This window comes from Littorina saxatilis, linkage group LG15 (genome assembly GCF_037325665.1).
Source record: "Littorina saxatilis isolate snail1 linkage group LG15, US_GU_Lsax_2.0, whole genome shotgun sequence".
Classification (NCBI taxonomy): Eukaryota; Metazoa; Mollusca; class Gastropoda; order Littorinimorpha; family Littorinidae; genus Littorina; species Littorina saxatilis.
The window spans coordinates 43,190,481-43,211,374 of NC_090259.1; the positions used below are offsets into that span (position 1 = coordinate 43,190,481).

The following is a 20,894-nucleotide window of genomic DNA, read 5'->3' on the forward strand; positions in this document are numbered from 1 at the left end:
TTTTTGATAATCACTGAGACGAGGTATGTAACCTCTTTTTATCCCTCCCTCTGCTTCTTTCTCTCTGTAAACTTGTAGGGCTAGTTATTTTTCGGTAACTTACCCAACAACCAAAATCACTTACCCAACAACGGGCCTGAATCCTCGATAGCTCATGGGTAGAGACTGTACACATTGTGGATCTACTTTTTGCGACTCAAAAGTTCAGAACACTCTAATGTACAAAATATACATTTCTGGAGCAAACAATACAACCATACCGCATTTAAACCAGCAACTACAGGCTTGAACACATGAATCTCAATATAAAATCCATGAGTTTGGTTGTTTTCTGAATTCAGATCTGCCGTGCACAATCGTTTATCGCTAGCAAGATTCCAAGGAAAAGTAACTCTCATACTTTGTCTAGCGACACGAGTAGTTCCCCTTCCAGATTTCGGCTGCATCTACAAGACTGCAATCCGACGGTCAGTTTTCAACAATATTTCATTTTATAAACAGATCACACGCAATCAATTACAAACATTTAATCAACTTGAAGAACATGCAGCGGTTTCATACACTATTTTGCCCCAGAAAACTAAACTTCATACAGTTTTTAGCGTTGGAACACGGGTGTAAAACTTCGTCTGCTTGTCACATTCGAGGAAAGAACATTTCCTGAGCGATACCAAAACATGAACAGAACACACACTATCTGCCTTTACCGCCACAGCAGAATGACAACATAACTGTGTACTTGATTTTAGTTCAAAACATGGAAACTGACAAGAAGTGTTAACAAAATTGAATGATTTGCACGGAACTATTCAACCGCGCATTAATCGATCGCCTGCGCTGGTAGACTGGTTGGGTGAATATGATTTGATCAAACTTTCGCACAAAAACTCCTCTTTTCTTTGAATAACCGAAGAAAGGAGGGATGCTGAATTAACTAGCATCTCCGTCAATTTGCAAAATTAGGTCTATTTCAGCATGGAGAAAAAATTTTAGATAAAATCCCACTCAGTATTCCGAACTACCCACTCGAAGTATTTCTTGACACTCTTTCACTCTCAATCTCGTGACATTTCGTGAAATTCATGGTTTATAGCCAGTCCAGGCCAACCACAACCGACTATAATAACCAAGACTAATACTCATGAATTGAACTAGTCTGCGCTATGACGTAAAACTCACGAAAGTTGATCGTCATCGGGTACAAAGAAATATTACGAACAAGTCGACGCTATGACGTCAAACGAGCAATGGATGTGCGGCATCCCACGTTCAAGGTTTAGCAAAAGGCTTCAGGAACCACATCGAGTTTGGCCTGACGAAAAAGGAGTAAAGTGCCTTTCACTTTCAAAGCAAATAGAGATAATCTGCGACAAATAACAGACTTTAACCAAACTGACAGCCGACGACCGACAGCGTTCTTTCAACTCGGCGCAAAAAAACAGAAGTTTGGAGCAAAGGTTGTGAGCTTCTTCTGCAAACAGCATCGCGAATTCTACCTTGTTTCTTCGGTGTAGCCGTTTTCTTAACACAGTCTACAAAGCTTTGCCTGGAACGTGACACCCAAACGGTCGTTCTGTCCAGGAAGGTTCGTTTAAGCACAGTGAACCAGGAAACCGAACAAGAATTTAATTCAGTTCTCCAGTCCCCAATGGGGCTGCTCCACTGCCTCTCCATGAGACGGCTGGGGTAGTAGATGAGCTGGTTCGGTCGAGTGAAGTGTCGTGTTTGTGGTTACCTCTTCTTCCCTTGCGTACTGTGGGGCTTTATCCCGCCGCTCGACGAACTGTGGATGATGGCTACCTTCGGCATGACCCAGATGATTCTCTACACCCTGGACCACCTGCGGGGGATGCTCTTCCTGGCCACCCTGGTGCTCATCTTGTGGACCAAGAACATCATCAGACGCTGGTACAGGAAGCAGGTAGGTGTTTGACGATGTACTCGATCACCTGAGAGTTCTGCAGCAATTTGCTGAAAATGGGAGGGATAGGCATCAGGGCTGGACCGAGTAAATGAGAGGGAGGGGCTTCCAACATGAGGCAGGGGTACAGGGGCTGGACTTGGTGTATGAGAGGGAGGGGCTTCAAAAAAGAGGTAAGGGAACAGAGAAGGCGAAGGCCTTGGGAGTAAGGTCCCCCCTGGTGCAGTTGAAATTTTGTGTTTGTAAGGCCTAAAAAAAAAATAGATGTGGTTACGGTAACCCGACCTACCCTATTTTTAGGGGCCGATCCTATAACTTTTTATTACATTTGTCAAAACAAAACAAAAAAACAAAAGTGCAAAAAACGCAATGAAAGCGAAAGCGCCCGTGTCGCACACTTATTTCCCTGTCAAGTAGGTTTAATTTGTACACATTAGAAAAAAAAGTTAAAAAAAAAAAAAAGTGATTGCCTACCTACCTACCCTATTTTTTTTGGCTATGTTACCGTAACCACACCTATTTTTTTTTTGGCCTAAGGGATATCTCGGGTCTCTTCTTGAGAAGAGGTACATTTTCCCCGTTTTGTTTTGTCGTATTAATTAAATAAAACGTTCCAATATCATACCTTTTTTTTTAATTCTGAATTTTGATTGCTACGCTGGCAGTTTATTTGGGTTTTTTATGACCTAAAACATCTTCTTCCATTAAAACGTGTTTCCTCAGATGCTGACCATAGACTTCTTCGGCAAGATGTTGTATATGCTGGCGACGGGCATCGTGTCACTGCTGGCCGCGGCCTACTTGTGGCTCCCGCTGTACGAGGCCTATGCCTGTGTGTTCGGCAAAATGGACGAAGCCACCTTCGAACTGGCCATGTACTGGAGGGACATCTTCTTCGTCGTCTTCGCCATCATCCTCGTCCTCTCCGCCGCCTCCAATACCGACATTGTGCTCAAGTATGTTGGGGTTTTTTGGGTGGTTTTTCGTGTGTGTGTGTGTGTGTGTGTGTGTGTGTGTGTGTGTGTGTGTGTGTGTGTGTGTGTGTGTGCTCATGTATTTTTTTGGGGGGTGGGGGGGGGGGGTGGGTAGGTGGTTGTTGTGCTGGTGTTGGTGGTGGTGATTGGGTATGGGGGTGTAGGTTGGGGGGGGGGGGGGTTCGTCGCCATAATCCTCGTCATCTCCGCCGCCTCCATTAAGGACCTTGTGCTCCTGTGTGTTGGGGTGTTATAGTGGGGTGGGGGGGGGGGGGGTAGGTTAGGTGGTGATGGTGGGGTGTGTGACTGACGGGTGGGGGGGGGGGGGGGGTTGGGGGGTCATCGCCGTCACCCTCGTCCTCCCCGGCGCCTCCAATACCGACCTTGTGCTCAAGTGTGTTGGGGGAGTGAGGAGGTGGTCATCATGCTGGTGGGAGATCGGCGGTTGGGATCGAGGGAGGGGGCAGGGGGGTATTCGGCTGGGATCGTGGTTATAATGATGATGATGATGATGATGATGATGATGATGATGATGATGATGATGACGATGACGATGATATCATCATCATCATAATTATCATGATGATTGTATAGCTAGTTCCCTATGATTCCCATTTTCGATGATTTTGATTGGTGTGAGTTCTGTGTGTGTGTGTGTGTGTGTGTGTGTGTGTGTGTGTGTGTGTGTGTGTGTGTGTGTGTGTGTGTGTGTGTGTGTGTGTGCAGGGCTGTATCTAATGGGATTTCCTTGGTTCCGGACCCCCCACCCCCCGGCAAAATAGTGCACCTTTTTTTTCCAAAGGAGACCCCAAATACCCATTTAAAATGCTAACTTTTAACATCAGTTGGTATGCAGGGTCCCCCAGCCAGCAACTCTACCCTGGCCTCATTTCGGAAGCCCCTCCCTCTCATACACTAGGTCCAGCCCTGGTCTGAATTAGTTTACTTTTGTTAGTGTGACAACTGCGTCACCCTTTACAACAGGCTCTGTAGTTGATGGCCGTTGAAGAGCGCGAGCTGACACCTGTGAATTGTAGAGTTCTGTTTGTGATAGGGTCTGGCGCCTGCTGTCTCCTTGTATGTTCTTGAGAACCTTTGAAAAAGAGAATGCTTAATGTCCTACAGGCTAAATATTACGCCTTTTAGGGACATGATATGGGTTATATGATAATTCGAGTTTTACGCCCTCATGGTTTTTGATGTATGCGTGTTTGGGTGGTATCAGCCATCTGCACTTATGGCAGAATGACCGAGGTCTTTTACGTGCCATTGTGGTAACACGGGGGTGGGACATGGCTTCCGACCGGCACGGTTGGCCTAGTGGTAAGGCGTCCGCCCCGTGATCGGGAGGTCGTGGGTTCGAACCCCGGCCGGGTCATACCTAAGACTTTAAAATTGGCAATCTAGTGGCTGCTCCGCCTGGCGTCTGGCATTATGGGGTTGGTGCTAGGACTGGTTGGTCCGGTGTCAGAATAATGTGACTGGGTGAGACATGAAGCCTGTGCTGCGACTTCTGTCTTGTGTGTGGCGCACGTTAAATGTCAAAGCAACATCGCCCTGATATGGCCCTTCGTGGTCGGCTGGGCGTTAAACAAACAAACAAACATGGCTTCCGTCTCTGGGTCTTCACATAAAGTTGACCTGTGTCCGTCCCGGCCCGAATTCGAACCTGCGACCTTCCGATCACAAGTGCAGTGCTCTACCAACTGAGCTACCGGGCCCCCTTGAGAATCTTTGTGTACCTTTAAAAGTTTTATAGGGCTAAGAAATTAGCTCTAAACTTCTCAATCCTGTTTGACTGGGCTTTGCGTCCAAAGGTTATTGTTGTTTTGCGATACTCGGTTGCATTAGTTTGAAAGGGCCATGTGAGCCTAATCTCGAATAAAAAAAATAAAAAAACACCTTGCCAAACGTTGTCCGACAGAGCGAGCCGTATTGACGAGGCGGGGATGAAGCACGTGTTGCACAGGCTGGGGTCGCGGATAGTCAAGCTGGTATGCTCCACCACCCGGGCCCTCGGCTGGTGCCTCCGGTCCTCCTGCCGCTCCATGAAGTCGCTCAACTGTACGTTGGCCAAGGTCACCCGGAACCCCTACGCCGCCGTCAAGTGGCCGCTCCGCAAGTGTCAAGGTCGCACCTCCCCCTCGAACTCCAACAGTGAAATGGAACTGGACGTACATTTCGCGGTAAGTCACGCGTGATTGGTAAAGGGAGAGGGGGGGTCGATTTTTTTTTTTTTTTTTTTGGGGGGGGGGAGGTGGCTGTCCGAACATCTGTTCCTTGTGCCGGTGTGTACTCACACCGCCCCGTCAAGTCGTCAACTGCTCGGGGACAGAGTTGGTCGGGCGAGAGCTGGTCTTGAGCTGTGTCGGTCGGGGTTCACCCCGGGGACGGCTACGGCAGCCGGATTGGTCTAAACTGATACCTGTCCCCGTCCATTTTTACATTTAGTCAAGTTTTGACTAAATGTTTTAACATGGACGGGGAATTGAGACGAGGGTCATGGTGTGTGGATGTGTGTGTGTGTAAAGTGATTCCGAGAAAAACTACTGGACCAATCTTCATGAAACTTCACATGAGAGTTCCTGGGTATGATATCCCCAGACGGTTTTTATTGAGTCACTTGAGAAAAAGTGACTCTATGTAATCGGTCAGTGTTAGTCTGTCCGGCCGGCCGTCCGGCCGGCCGTCCGTAGACACCACCTTAACGTTGGACTTTTCTCGGAAACTATCAAAGCGATCGGGCTCATATTTTGTTTAGTCGTGACCTCCAATGACCTCTACACTTTAACGATGGTTTCGTTGACCTTTGACCTTTTTCAAGGTCACAGGTCAGCGTCAAAGGAAAAATTAGACATTTTATATCTTTGACAAAGTTCATCGGATGTGATTGAAACTTTGTAGGATTATTCTTTACATCAAAGTATTTACATCTGTAGCCTTTTACGAACGTTATCAGAAAAACAAGGGAGATAACTAGCCTTTTCTGTTCGGCAACACACAACTTAACGTTGGGCTTTTCTCGGAAACTATAAAAGTGACCGGGCTCAAATTTTATGTGAACGTGACTCATTGTGTTGTGAATAGCAATTTCTTCCTGTCTATCTGATGCCTCATATAATATTCAGAACTGCGAAAGTGACTCGATCGAGCGTTTGCTCTTCTTGTTTTCATTTTTTGGGTAGATGTCTTTGATGACGTCATATCCGGCTTTTTGTGAAAGTTAAGGCAGCACTGTCACACCCTCAGTTTTCAACCAAATTGATTGAAATTTTGGTCAAGCAATTTTCGACAAAGTCCGGACTATGGGATTGCATTTCAGCTTGAAAACTTAAAAATCAATTAATATGTTTGCTCATTAAAGTTGTCATTAAAATCGAATTTTCAGAAGCAGATTAAAAAAGTATTGCATTATTCCTCATCTTCTCCTGAGTTCAAAAATATATAGATATAGCATGTTTCCTCTAAAATTGTGCTCAGAATGAAAGAAAATAGGTCCAGTAAATACTACGGACGCGTGCTGCGCGGAGGCGAGCGTGTCCCGTCTCGGTCTTCGGTATGGTTAGCCGTGACTATTTGAATGTAGTCTCGGCGATGACTGCTTTGTGGTGTTGATCTTCACTGAATGTTTTTATATCGCTTCACTTGACTTGTTCTTCTTTTTGTGTGTTTTGTTTGTTTGTCGTCGCTGGTTCTTGACCTCTCTTCATCCCTAAAGTGGCAATTATGGCCCTTGTGGACTGTGGCTACCAAGCGGAAGAATTAAGAAGAGGAGGGTTGGTATGATGGGTTGGGTGGGTGAGGAGGGGTGGGAGTTATAGGGGCGGGGGGTTATGTAGGGGAGAGGAAGAAGTATTCTGCGAAGTATACAATCGAACCTGCTCTTCCGATCACCTTTCGATAGCGACCACCTGTCCATTGCGACCACCTGCCCATTGCGACCACCTGCCAATTGCGACCACCCCAAACGTCCTGTGTAACGCTCCTTTCCATAGCGACCAGCATTCATCTGGCTGTAGCAGCTCTTTCAAACATATTATTTTCTATGTCAACCGGGGGGGGTAGCCACATTTACTTCTGTGAGAAATTCAGTTTTAAGTGACCGACCTAAGAAGTCACCAGCTTTGGGGTATGACTCATACGCCGGTGCGTGTATGTGTGTGTGTGTGTGTGTGTATGTATGTTTGTGTGTGTGTGTGTGTGTGTGTGTGTGTGTGTGTGTTCGTATGTATGTGTGTGTGTATATATATACGTGTGTGCGCATATACGTGTATGTGTATATTACAGAACATGCTCCGCCGTCCCACTAGTTCCAGACCACAGACCAGAGCCGGTCGCAGAGCAGCGAGCGAAAGGTCCCTGTCTGTAGTGGTCAGTACGTCCCAGCTGCTGAAGGAATGTGTGTCTGACCGCACTGCTGACCGGCAGTCGGAACCAACGCGGAGGCGCTCGTCCGGCTCTGTCGTGGTGAGCACCTCACAGCTCTTGGAGGTAGGCCAGGGCAGTTGACCATCACAATAAAGTACAGTTGAACACCATTTATAAGACCTCACAAAATCTGAAGAGAAAAAAGTATTTTTCCGTGGAATAACCAAGTTTTGTCTTCGTCTGCGGAAGCATCGGTTTGTTTTTTTTGCGGGGCAAAACAGTTGACCATCACAAGATAGTACAGTTGAACACCCTTTATAAAAGCCTCCACAAATCTGAGGTGAAAAAAAGGGTTTTTTTCCGAGAAAGAACTAAGTTTTGTCATCGTCCGCGGAAGCATCGGGTTTTTTTCGGGGTAAAAACAGCTGAAACTGGCTGAGAAGATTGCTGCGGGAAAACCGAACTGTTGTTATATTTCGGAAAAAGTTCAAATACTTTTTTCCGCGGAATATTTAACTTGCTCAGCCGCCATAATTGGCACTCGTCACGAAGGTGAAGGACCACGTGCATCATGATTGGTCCACTGATACGCTTAACTTGATCAAGCTTTTTCGGGCAGGGGGGGAAGGGGGGGTTGAAGAATACTTACGCTCCTTTGTCAGAGCATAGGTTTTTTTTGGTGCGTCCCACTAGCGCTACGTGTCATAATTTTGTGCTACGTATCATTTGCGCTATTTTCTGTAGTGCTATCGACACAAATTGCCAAAAACAGTAGTGTTATCGGCACGTAGTGCTATTGCCACAATTCACACATGCCATTATCACTACGTCTCAATAGAACTACGTGTCGATATCACTATTTTTGAAAACCCAATGTACTGTAGCGCTACGTGTCGATAGCGCTACGTGTCGATAGCGCTACGTGTCGATAGCACTACGTGTCGATAGCACCACTACATGTTCAAACGGCAGACACTTCCCTTTGTGTTTGCGTGTGAGTGTGTATATATATATATATATATATATATGTATATTGCTATTGTATATGTTACGAGGATTTCCATAGGTCAATTGGGCAAAACTGAGCTCAGTGCAAAAGTGATATCGACGACATTTCCGTCGATATCAGTTTTGATATCGACGACCTCTTTATTACTTCCCCACTTCAAAAACAAAAACACCTAAATTTAAAAACAAACAAATATATATGAAAATGTAACTATCCCAGAATTTAGTTGAGCATGTGACTAAAGACTTTATGAAAGGAAAGACATTTTAAAATACTGAAAAGTACAAGTTCTGACCTTGATTTGTTGTTCCAAACTTACAAAATGACAGTTTTTGCGTCGATGCGTTGGTTTTGATAGCAGACGCCGTTTCTTATGCGCATTAGTTTTGCGCAGGCGCCACACTGACTTTGGAAAAAAACTCGATTTGACAACACAGCTGTTAAACAGCTTTGTATTAGTTCATTCGTATACAACAAAAAGAAGTTTGAGTTTTTTTAATTTTGAACAAGACTACTTATGAAGAAGACCAAAACACAACATCAACGGAAAACTAGAAACAACTGAAGAACTAGGATGCAACAAGGGGAGGAGAAGAGAACAGCTAATCCGAAATTTTCAGTTTGGGTGAATGGCATTTATACTTGTCTCGTCATGAAGCGAATTTTTCAACCTCAGTTATAAACGACTACATGAATGTTAGTGCCATGGGTTGTACATCAATACTTCAGAGGGGAAGTGGGGTATTTAGTGTGGAGTTACGAGATTTTAAAAAAAAAGCCGAATGCGAAAGTTTGTGTCAGTCGGCATGCAACTGCTCACACAGGCACACGAAAACGGCTGTTCCGTTTTACTCAGTCCCCTGTTTGCACTACATCTTTCGACTTTGGGCATTTTGTGGTGTTTAGGGACAGAAAATAATTGGTTTAGTCCTGTTTCATCGGGAAGTTCGCAGAAAAGGGTATGCTATTGTAACAGAGTGCCAAATGTACTTTACCCTGATCACGGGGTCAAATAATACAGAGTGCCCCTTTCTCACCAAGCTCAAACACTCAAAACAACTGACACAAGTTAAAGGCAGAGTAAGCCTCCCGTAAACCATCACAGATACGGTCAGGCTTTTACACACAGTACAAACACCCTTTCATTTAAACACTCACCAATTGAGAACATCCTAGGTGCCCTCCGTAAAGAGCAAACAATTTTCAAAGAATTTATTTTTGCGTGGTTTATCTTACCCCTGAGCCATCGTGAACCCGTGTGATCCAGTTTTCCCCCTTTTCACAATGCAGTCGTCATAGTTAGTCATTTGAATGCGACTCGACGTGAGCTTATCTACAATAGCACGTTTTTTATGCACGAAACAACGGCTGTGGTTCACAAGAACTCCAGCGATGGCTTTTGACTGTTGAGAGGAACGGCGATTTGCACTGATAAACCGGGCCGTCGTCTGCTACGACCCTTGCGTGACCCTGCTTCCGGGCTTTTCTCTTTTTTAAACTTTCACAACTTCGAATTGTTCTGATCTTGTCTTGATGAAAAACGAATTCTTTTATGATTCAATCAATCAATCAATGAGGCTTATATCGCGCATATTCCGTGGGTACAGTTCTAGGCGCTCAGCAGTGATGCCGTGTGAGATGAAATTTTATACGGCCAGTAATTGCAGCCATTTCGGCGCATATTTACCTTTCACGGCCTATTATTCCAAGTCACACGGGTATAGGTAGACAATTATTAACTGTGCCAAAGCAATTTTGCCAGGAAAGACCCTTTTGTCAATCGTGGGATCTTTAACGTGCACACCCAATGTAGTGTACACGGGGGGGAGTTCGGACACCGAAGAGAGTCTGCACACAAAGTTGACTCTGAAATAAATTTCCGCCGAACCTGGGATCGAACTCACGCTGACAGCTGCCAACTGAATACAAATCCAGCGCGCTACCAACTGAGCTATATCCTTTATATGATTAAAGAATGTTTGTGTAACAAGCTGTCAATTTATTATTTAGATTTTAAAAGTTAGGTCTAGCGCAAAAACGAGGCGCCATTGTTCTTCAGGGCCAAGTCCACGAAAATAAATTCTTGGAAAATGTCTCACGCTCGACAGAAAGCAGCCAGGATGTTCCCGTTCGGTGAGCGTTCAAATGGAAGTATGCTTGTACTGTATTTAGACGCTCGGGGAGCTCTGTGATGGTTTACGGGAGGCTTACTGTGCCTTTAAATTACCAGGTTCTTTATTTCCATAAGATGATGAGGGGAATGTGTGGGAAAGCGGGGGTTTACCTTCAAATACAAAACTTCCAATGTATTACTCTCTAGAACTAGAACAACCCAAAACAACACTCTAAATCCTTTACTCTAAAGCTATGCTTTAGATTCCCACTCTAAAACTATGCTTTAAAACAACACGTTAAATCCTCCCTCCAAACTACACTCCAAAACTCTACTCTAAATCCTCACTCTCAACTTTAATTAAAAACAAGTCGCGTAAGGCGAAATTACAACATTTAGTCAAGCTGTCGAACTAACAGAATGAAACTGAACTCACTGCATTTTTACAGCAAGAGCTCAGTCCACCGCTCGATGCAAAGGCAGTGAAATTGACAAGAAGAGCGGGATGGTAGTTGCGCTGAGAGAATAGCACGCTTTTCTTTATCTCTATTCTTTTTAACTTTCTGAGCGTGTATTTAATCCAAACATATCACATTTATATGTTTTTGGAATCAGGAACCCACAAGGAATAAGATGGAATTGTTTTTAAATCGATTTCATAAATTTTATTTTAATAATAATTTTTATATTTTTAATTTTCAGAGCTTGTTTTTAATCCGAATATAACATATTTATATGTTTTTGGAATCAGATAAATGATGAAGATTAAGATGAACGTAAATTTGGATCGTTTCAAAAACTTTTACAATTTTCAGATTTTTAATTAATTTTTAAGCCACCAAGCTGAAATGTAATACCGAAGTCCGGCCTTCGTCGAAGATTGCTTGGCCAAAATTTCAATCAATTTGATTGAAAAATGAGGGTGTGACAGTGCCGCCTCAACTTTTACAAAAAGCCGGATATGACGTCATCAAAGGTATTTATCAAAACAAAAACAAATAATGTCCGGGGATATCACTCCCAGAAACTCTCATGTCAAATTTCATAAAGATCGGTCCAGTAGTTTGGTCTGAATCGCTCTACACACACACACGCACAGACACCACGACCCTCGTCTCGATTCCCCCTCTACGTTAAAACATTTAGTCAAAACTTGACTAAATGTAAAAAACACAATAGAACTCTAATCTAAAACAAACGAAATCTAAAAAAACAACCTAAAAACAATTCTCCAAAGAAAACCAATCTACCGAAACCTAACTGAACCCCTCTAACGAAACCCCGTCGCACATTCCGCCATTCTGTAAATCACAGAATGCATATCATAAGCATACATAAACAACTCAACAAATTTCAACCACCACAAACTAAATCCTTTAACAACAACAAAACACATCATTCCTTCCAAATAACATGCATACAATACAGTTCTCTCAAACGGTTTTCTAAAACATTCAATAAACAAAAGTTTTCCCGAACATTCAACTCACAAAACAATCTACTTGAACATTCAAATAAACTTCCTCCCAAAGTATGTCACAACCTGCACACTAACTTTAATGCTGTTTTAGCCATTATATAAAAGTAGCATATGAATAACATACCCGTCTCAGAAAAATCACATCACGGTTCCTTTCCTGTTCGTAGCAAACCTGACACGCGACCGCTCACTGGATACGTCTGTTCGGTTCGAAAGCCCCAGCGAAAAGTGAATACACAACATCCCGCGTGCCTACGTCACAAGGTTAAAACAAATTCAACTCAGAGGGGTGTCGGGTACAGAAAAGCGATCATTTTACCTATGCAAATTTAAGAATCGGCTCTTCCGCCAGACCATTTCAATACAGACAAAACACAGTCTCGGAAACCTTAGTGGATCCCCGATAGTACAGGTTTGAGTCCTCGATAGCACAGAGGTACCACGAGTTCACAAGTTGAAACGGATGCGCAAAAGTACATGTGTACCGTAACTGTCATTCAGTCACAGGCTTACACTATCGAACATTTGTAAAGCTGAAAAACATTCCCGAGAAGAATTTCAAGTTGTCACGGTGTATGCTGTTGTCGATTAAAACATCGTGTGGTACAGATGGGTAAACCGGAACCTTGCGTCTTTGTTGTTGCCAATATGCTTTTGGATATTGGCAAAAATGGCCGACTTCCGTAGCATTATGCTTTGATGATCGGAAGAGACCATCCAATCACAGCCCCCGAATATATGGTTTCATCACTGTCAACTGAAAAACGCTGTGCAGATCAAATTGTATAAAATCTCCCTTTGGTAGCTTCTTTATTTACTTTTCTGGAGCTTAGAAACCGAACAACATGAAATCGTCTTCCCCGAATCGGAGAATGCAGAAGTGAGAACTGGAGAAGTGAATATATACCACAATCCTTCGTGCGACCCCTGACCTGGTCTTGACACCTGACCTGGTCTACATACCACACACCACAGAAACCAGTCAACTGCTTGTACCCCTTCAAACCCCCCCACCACCCGTTTTCTTTGGATACACGCTTTAACTACACACATGCCGACACAATGTTGATCATTGCTTCAATATTTTGAAGATGGTGCTTGAAAAATAACCAGGTGAAATGAGTATTTCGGTGTTTAGTCAAATGTTAAAGTTTCTACCACAGACATACACACGCACACACGCACAGACAGACAAAGTTACGATCGCATAGGCTACACTTACGTGAGCCAAAAATGAGAAGTAGTGGCCCGGTATTGACACGTAGCGATAATGACACGTAGCGCTAAAAGATGTAGTGCTGTCGACACGTAGTGGTAATGAACGAATGATAGCGACTCAGTCATCAACAAATTATTTGTAGCACTAATCAACGTAGCGATAGCGGCACGTAGCATAAATGACACGTAGGACAAATGACACGTAGGACAAATGACACGTAGCACAACTTCAATGACACGTAGCGCTAGCGATACGCACCCGGACGGGTTTTTTTTTCCACGGAAAGCTGTTACAAAATTATTCCGAATAAATCCTCAAAGCAAAACATGTCGCAGAAAAAGCTCCAAACATAATTCCCCAGAAACTTGTGCTTCGGAAAAAACGATGCCGCTGCGGCATTTCTGTTTTCTGGGGAATAATCGAATATTTTCATCGTCCGCTAAGAATAGGATAGAGCCTGTTGAGTCAGTTTTAATTTTTTTAGGTCGAAAGAGAGTGACTGAACGTTTTGTGAAACTTGTTATTCAGTGGTACCTAACATGAAAGCCGGACACCCGTGGGACCAGCCGAAAGCCGAGTCCCTATTTTAGTTGCAGGTGGCCTGTCATCATTGACAGGTATATTTTGGTCAAGACAATAAACAAATGGACAACAGAATAATGATGTCCTTTGTTGGGAGGTGTCCTCTCATCGGAGGTACCACTGTTCATCTAAACCGGCGGAGTAAATGAAATGAGTAAGAGGATGAAAGTCGCTTGTTCACTTTCAATGCTTGTTAATTATTCGATCTCTTAGGTGCCAGGAGATTAGTCAGTCCGTAGAACTCTCGCTTACGCCATTGCACAGTGTCGTATGCATTTAGAACGCCTACTTCCCTGTGGCTATTTGAGGAGGGAATGAAATACTAATATGGCTGCGTCCTTCTATCTCGTGTCCTGAAGCGCTGTGTCACCCCGGTCATCTCCGAGGATGACGCTGAATCAAAGCAGAGTGCGGCCGTCTGTAACCTTCGACCCCAAGGTAGTTTACAGTGGGAGAGGGAGAGAAAGGAAGAGAGAAAGAGCGAGAGAGAGAGAGAGAGTGTGTGTGTGTGTGTGTGTGTGTGTGTGTGTGTGTGTGTGTGCGTTATTATTATCATAAGTCAGTATTATAAGATTTCTGTGATGTTGTTCATAGTCAGTTTTGAGTATTTTGGATTTTGGAATGGAAAGTACTTATATGTGATATTATTATTATTATTATCATTGTGATCATTATTTATGCGCCTAATCTAGATATAGCCATAGGCGCTTACATATTAATTTCTGCCGTTTGAAATGGAATTTTTTACAGACAGACAGACAAACAGACATGTTTTACACACAATATATAACGCATTCACATCGGCCAGTAAAGCTCAGTAGCCTATTAGGCGAGCATTCACCTTTCACGGCCTTTATTCCAAGTCAAACGGTATGATACTGATACAGCTCTACATCCTTCCTTATGTTATAACCTAAATATATACCTGGATGATGTGATGTTGTTTGGATGTGGATTCATTTTTAAGCAACTTTTAACATATATATGTTACAGTAAATTCTCGAAACTAGGAAATTTGCGAAATCCCTGAAAATGTCAGTAAATTTGTGAATTTCCTGTTTCACTCGGGGATTTCACGAATTTCCTAAAAATTCTAGGAAATTTGCGAATTTCCTGAAATGAGCATGCCATTTTTTTCACAAATTTACTGAACAGTGGAAAACGTTTTAGTAAATTTGTAACATTCTTTAAAAAAAAGATAAAAAAAAAAGAGAGTCCGTTTTCTTTATTTCACATTGTGATTTTGATAGATTGACTGTTAGAAGAAAAAAACAAGTCGCGGAAGGCGAAAATACAACATTATTTTAGTCAAACTGTCGAACTCACAGAATTAAACTGAACGCACTGCATTTTTTCACCAAGAACGTATACTCGATCGTAGCATCGTCAGTACACCGCTCTGGGAAAAGGCAGTGAAATTGACCAGCCAGAATAGCGCGGTGGTGGTTGCGCTGAGCAGGATATGACGCTTTTCTGTATCTCTGTTCATTTTAACTTTTTTAGCTTGTTTGTAATCCAAACATATCATATCAATATGTTTTTGGAATCACTGAGGAGCCCACATGGAATAAGGTGAACATGTTTTTGATCGATTTCGGAATTTTAATTTTAATCATAATTTTTATATTTTAAATTTTCAGAGCTTGTTTTTTATCCGAATATTATAAGATGTTTGGTGGCTTGTTGACAGACCAGCTTTTTTGTTGGTCCAAGGGGACCATATCGTCTTTTGTTTCATCTTTATCGACCAAGGCCGATATGCTCCCCTAGGACCAACAACAAAATGCTGGTCTGACGACAAGCCACCAAACATCGTTTTTGTCATCATTACATTTAGTCAAGTTTTGACTAAATTTTTTAACATAGAAGGGGAATCGAGACGAGGGTCGTGGTGTATGTGTGTGTGTGTGTGCGTGTGTGTGTGTGTGTAGAGCGATTCAGACTAAACTGCTGGACCGATCTTTATGAAATTTGACATGAGAGTTCCTGGGAATGATATCCCCGGACGTTTTTTTCTTTTTTTTGATAAATGTCTTTGATGACGTCATATCCGGTTTTTTGTAAAAGTTGAGGCGGCACTGTCACACCCTCATTTTTCAATCAAATTGATTGAAATTTTGGCCAAGCAATCTTCGACGAAGGCCGGACTTCGGTATTGCATTTCAGTTTGATTGCTTAAAAATTAATTAATGACTTTGGTCATTAAAAATCTGAAAATTGTAAAAAAAAAAAAATTTATAAAACGATCCAAATTTACGTTTATCTTATTCTTCATCATTTCCTGATTCCAAAAACATATAAATCTGTTATATTCGGATTAAAAACAAGCTCTGAAAATTAAATATATAAAAATTATTATTAAAATAAAATTTCCGAAATCGATTTAAAAACAATTTCATGTTATTCCTTGTGGGTTCCTGATTCCAAAAACATATAAATGTGATATGTTTGGATTAAAAACACGCTCAGAAAGTTCAAACAAGTAAATTACAACATTTAGTCAAGCTGTCGAACTAACAGAATGAAACTTCTTCTTCTTCTTCTTCTTTTCGATCGCCGATCACACTTGGAGTCCAGATCTTGAGATATAATTAGTGGTCTTCTGCAGCGCAGCCACTGGCCCGTACAGCTTGTTGTGCAGGGACTCCGGCAATGGCCAGATTTCCTCTCTCAGCACCTGTTGGTTCCTGCAGTCTCGTAGGATGTGGGCCGTGTCCTGCTCTGCTTCTCCACAAGAACACATGGGGGAGGGCAAAACATGCAGCTTCCCGTGGAGATGCTGGTTAAGTCTGTTGTGTCCCGTTCTCAGGCGGAAGATGACCACCTGCTGTGGTCTGGATAGCAGGTGGTAGCTGTCCTGTGGCTGGGGCGTCCTGTGCAGAGACTTAGTGATGGTCTTCATCTCTGTCAGGCTCACAGGGTTGTTCTCTTGCTCATCTTCTGCACCCAGCTTTGCCATCCTGTCAGCCTCTTCGTTTCCTTGTACACCACAGTGGGAGGGGATCCATTGCAGAACTGTCCTCAGGCTCTTGATGTTGTGTAGAGCGTGTTCCAGCTGAGGCAGTTTGCTACTGGTCATTGCTTGTAGTACTGACAGAGCGTCAGTCAGGAAGACCACCTGGTTGTCATGGTTGACTCTGTCGTTGATGGTGTATGCTGCATGGATCAGTGCTTGTACCTCAGCTCTGTAGTTTGTACAGTGGAGACCTGTTGGTATAGCCTCTGCTTGCCTCTCTCCACTGGGGTACTGGACATACATCCCCGATCCTCCATTTTTGACGGCCTCTGTGGCTGACCCATCAGTATACACCCGTATCCATGCTTCTTGGGGGTACCTTTCTTCAAGCATGGCAAGAGTCAGGGCTTTTTTCATCGCATTGCTCTGCTCGTCCTTTGTTGTGAGGTAGAGGACACTGGTCTGTATGTCCAGGTTTCCTTGTCTGTCTTCCCAGGGTGGGGCATCAAGGGAGAAAGATGGTGGCTCCACTGGCATCTCTGTCTGATGTTTCTTCTGCAAAGCCCTTGCCTCAAGAGCGAAGCTTGATCTTTTCAGCCTGCCTAAGGACATCTTCTTGAGTCTGTCACTCATTGGATGGTCATGAGTGCACTGGTACTTGGTGGCTTGTACCATTGTTTTGCAGTCTCGCCTTTTACTCAGTGGAGGAATGCCAGTCACCTGTTCTGTCTTCTGTATGGGTGTTGATTTCATTGCGCCCGTGATGATTCTCAGCGCTTGGTTCTGTACTTTGTCTAGGGCCTGCTGGTGTGTCTTGGCTGCTGTTGCCCAAGAGCTTGATCCGTACTCGAGGTGCGGTCGTACAGTCCCCTGGTAGACTGTTTTCAGGATCTTCTCGTTTGCACCCCAGTGTGATCCTGCCAGCTTCCGCATGATGTTTAGTTTTCTCCTGGCCTTTCCCTCTGCATTCATGATGTGTTGTTTCCAGGTCATGCGCTTGTCATAGGTGACCCCCAGGTATGTTTGCTGGTCTTCAAATTTCAGGGGTGTGTCCTCCAAGGTCAGTTTGCCAGGTGTCGCTTTGGCAGAGAGTGTGAAGAGAGTGGCAGTGGTCTTCTCCCTGTTGATGGTCACACACCAGTCTTCCACCCACGCTGCAACCTTTTCTAGGGCAAGTTGCATCCTGTAGGTTGCTGTGGTTGCATACTCTTCCGAGCACCAGAGAACAAGGTCATCAGCATACAGTGCCGCTTGGACTCCCTTGGGCAACTCTGGTACCAGGTCGTTAATGAAGAGTATGAATAGCGTGGGGGAGAGTACTCCTACCTGTGGAACTCCTTGGCGTAGTAGCACCTTTCGGCCACAGTGACCGTCCACCAGCACTCTGGCCTTTCGGTTGTGCAGGTACGACTTGGTCCACTGGTACATGTTGCCTTTGACGCCGGAACGTAGGAGCTTCACAAGGAGTCCATCTTTCCAGACCTTGTCGAAGGCCTTCTGCAGGTCAATGAAGGTGGCCAGGGTGACCTTCTGGGCCTGGTAAGCATCCTCTATGACCTGGCTAAGGTGTGTTGTCTGGTCCTCCGTACTTCTGTGCTGTCGGAAGCCGGCTTGTTCTGGGACGATGATGCTTTCTGATTCCAGGTACAGCTGCAGGCGCTGGTTGACAATGCACTCCATGGTTTTGCATACACAGCTTGTCAGGCTGATGGGTCGGTAGCTCAGGGTTTTGGTCTTGTTTTTCCCTTTCTTTAAAACTGGGATCATCCTGGCTTCCTTCCAGCACTGAGGTACCTGTCCCTGTCTCCAGCTGAGGTTGAAGATGCCCAGTAGTTTCTGGAGGGCCGAGTTGCCTATGTGTTGCAACATCTCATTCGTAATGTTGTCTGGACCTGGAGACTTCTTCTTTTTGAGCTTCTTGATGGCATTCTTCAGCTCGGCCATGGTGATGTCTTGTTGCATGGCATCCTGTACGTTTCTTTCTGTTCTTTCTCTAATTTCTGTTCTGACTTCCTCGTGCATTAGTTGTGCTATGTGAGGTGACTTTTACCAGCGGTTTTAATGACAAGATCAAAGTTTCTCTCGCTTTCAACTCGCAACCATCTGTTTTAAAAACTCGTGTGTATTATTTCTTTGTTTCTACCGGTAGAAACGACGATCCTCGTCTCTACCGGTAGAAACGACGTTTCTACCAGATCTTCGTCTCTACCGTGACATATATATATATATATGTTTCCATGCGCCTATGAGCCCGCGCGTCTGCTTGTGACGTAATGTCAGTGATATGAATTGAGCGAATCAAATCAAATCAAATCAAATCAAATTTTATTTTACGAGGGTTGTGGCATAAGCAATATAAACGAGCTTCTTTTCAACCAGCCCTCGCCCAGAGAGCGAGACTAGAGAGAGAGAGAGAGAGAGAGAGAGAGAGAGAGAGAGAGAGAGAGAGAGAGAGAGAGAGAGAGATTTGTTTTGATATTGTCGTCCTAATCTTGACCATAGACCTATCTAAATATAGGTCCCTGTCTTGACTATTATGAGTGGACTATTTGCGCCTCGATATTTTATTTCTGTTTTTACGTTTTACGTTTTATGTTGTTTATTGTAATGCTATATATGACACCACACCTGAGTCAAGTTTCTCCTGGTTGAGACTAATAAAGTGTACTATGTCCATGTCCAAGGTCGCTGCACGGTGGTGGTGGACAAATCGAGGTCAAGCACATCGTCAGCAACCGTCACGCGCAGCAGGGCCCGGATGGTAACGAGAGAGGGGAAGGAAAACAAAAAGGCTGGAACGAAGGAAGAAAAAAAGAGGGGAAGAAGCTGCTCCAGGAAAGGGAAAAAAGGGGGGAGAAGCCCGTCCAAGAAAGGGAAACAGGGGGGAAGAAGCCTCTCCAGGAAAGGGAAAGGAAAGAAAGGGGGAAGAAGCCGCTCCAGGAAAGTAAAAAAGCGTGAAAGAACCCGCTCCAAGGAAATGATGAAAGAAGAAAAGGGGGGACGAAGCGGCACAAAGCAAGGGGGGGAGTAACCAGTGCAGTCTTTGGTGCTTTTTAGTCTCGGGGATTATCGTCCCTAGTTTGGGTGCGTTTGAAGGGAGATAACTAGAAATAGACTGCATTGGGGAGATGTGACAATGGACAACAGACTGACTCCCGGACATACATTTTCTGTTACATTTTGATATATATAACAGAGCAGGCTTTTTTGCTCTGGAATTACTTGTGTATGTTTGAAAGAATATGTGAGTTCTGTGACATTTTATATTTATATACAAGCGCCCTTTGGTGTCTTTTTTGATGTCAGTGTCGGAGTCTACACAAAAAGACTCAAAAGTATTAGTATATGTTTTGTTACAGACATGTTTCGAAGCTTTAAATGTTATGGTGATAATAAAGATAATGGTATATGAACACACTTGAACTTTCTTTGCACATGACTGATGCATGAGTAATAAACGATATTTGGAAACAACTGTCAAGTTTTTATGGGTGTGAAAAAGTTGCTTTCTCTTGTCTTGATCAAAACACAGACTGACAGAGCCTGAGAGGCAAACCTATAATGTCACCTATAGCTTGCCTCAGTACTGTACTCCTATGGAAAAGAAACAAAAAACAAGAGAAAGCAACTCTTTCACAACCATTTAAAACTCTGGCAACAGAGTTCTTTTGGTATACATCCAATTCAGAGTTTTCATGTTGTATACGTGTGGCTTTGTTTATTGAGAGAGGAAATGCTTATGTGTCCGCACTCATGTGCCATTCTTCGTTCAAAAGAAATGCTACTGATAGTGAGAACACTTTTTTTTGCTTTCCATCGTAATCTGTATGTTTCTAAACTCAGCTTTGACACAGAATAATTATTTCTGCACACAGGTTGATTTTTTTCAGTTTAGATTGAAATTTACTGGTGCCAATAATTGGATGTTCAAAGTAAAAAATCACATACATGTACAGTATTTGGATTTCAACCAATTAACTTTGTATTTGTTATTGAGAGCTTGTACTGTTTACCTGAGAATGTCAAACACACACACACACACAGTGACACACACAAGGAAAAAATAAGTGGCCATTAAACTTAGTTACATATTTATTGCAAGTTAATAACAGTCAAGATTTAATTACTCAAAGCAAATACAGCATCAGCTTGGAGATGGGTATTTACATTGCAATCTACTGATTAACATACATGTACTTAAAAAAAACACCTATTTACACACACATCTTTCACAAACTCGCACACACACATACACACACTCCACAAAATTGT

General features: G+C 43.5%; 1 protein-coding gene across 2 annotated transcripts; it reads left to right on the forward strand.

Annotated features, from left to right (window-relative positions):
• Positions 1-1,208: 1,208 nt before the first annotated feature.
• On the forward strand, positions 1,209-20,035 carry LOC138948134 (uncharacterized). Of its 2 annotated transcripts, none has more exons than XM_070319646.1 (6): positions 1,209-1,921; positions 2,645-2,877; positions 4,820-5,081; positions 7,183-7,386; positions 14,026-14,104; positions 19,307-20,035. In XM_070319646.1, exons 1-6 carry the CDS (start codon positions 1,694-1,696, stop codon positions 19,651-19,653), a joined length of 1,353 nt encoding a protein of 450 aa, XP_070175747.1. In that variant the 5' UTR covers positions 1,209-1,693; the 3' UTR covers positions 19,654-20,035. The 2 variants fall into 2 exon arrangements, with proteins under 2 accessions (XP_070175747.1, XP_070175748.1); XM_070319647.1 differs by having other exon boundaries at positions 7,183-7,362.
• The last annotated feature ends 859 nt before the right edge of the window (positions 20,036-20,894 follow it).

What these genes read in the sequence shown, in the direction of transcription:
- LOC138948134 (XM_070319646.1), top strand. Translation starts at nt 1,694, where the DNA reads ATGAGCTGGTTCGGTCGAGTGAAGTGTCGTGTTTGTGGTTACCTCTTC. An exon ending in GACGCTGGTACAGGAAGCAG is followed by an intron (nt 1,922 to 2,644) that starts GTAGGTGTTTGA and finishes GTGTTTCCTCAG; the next exon opens with ATGCTGACCATAGACTTCTT. An exon ending in AACTGGACGTACATTTCGCG is followed by an intron (nt 5,082 to 7,182) that starts GTAAGTCACGCG and finishes TGTATATTACAG; the next exon opens with AACATGCTCCGCCGTCCCAC.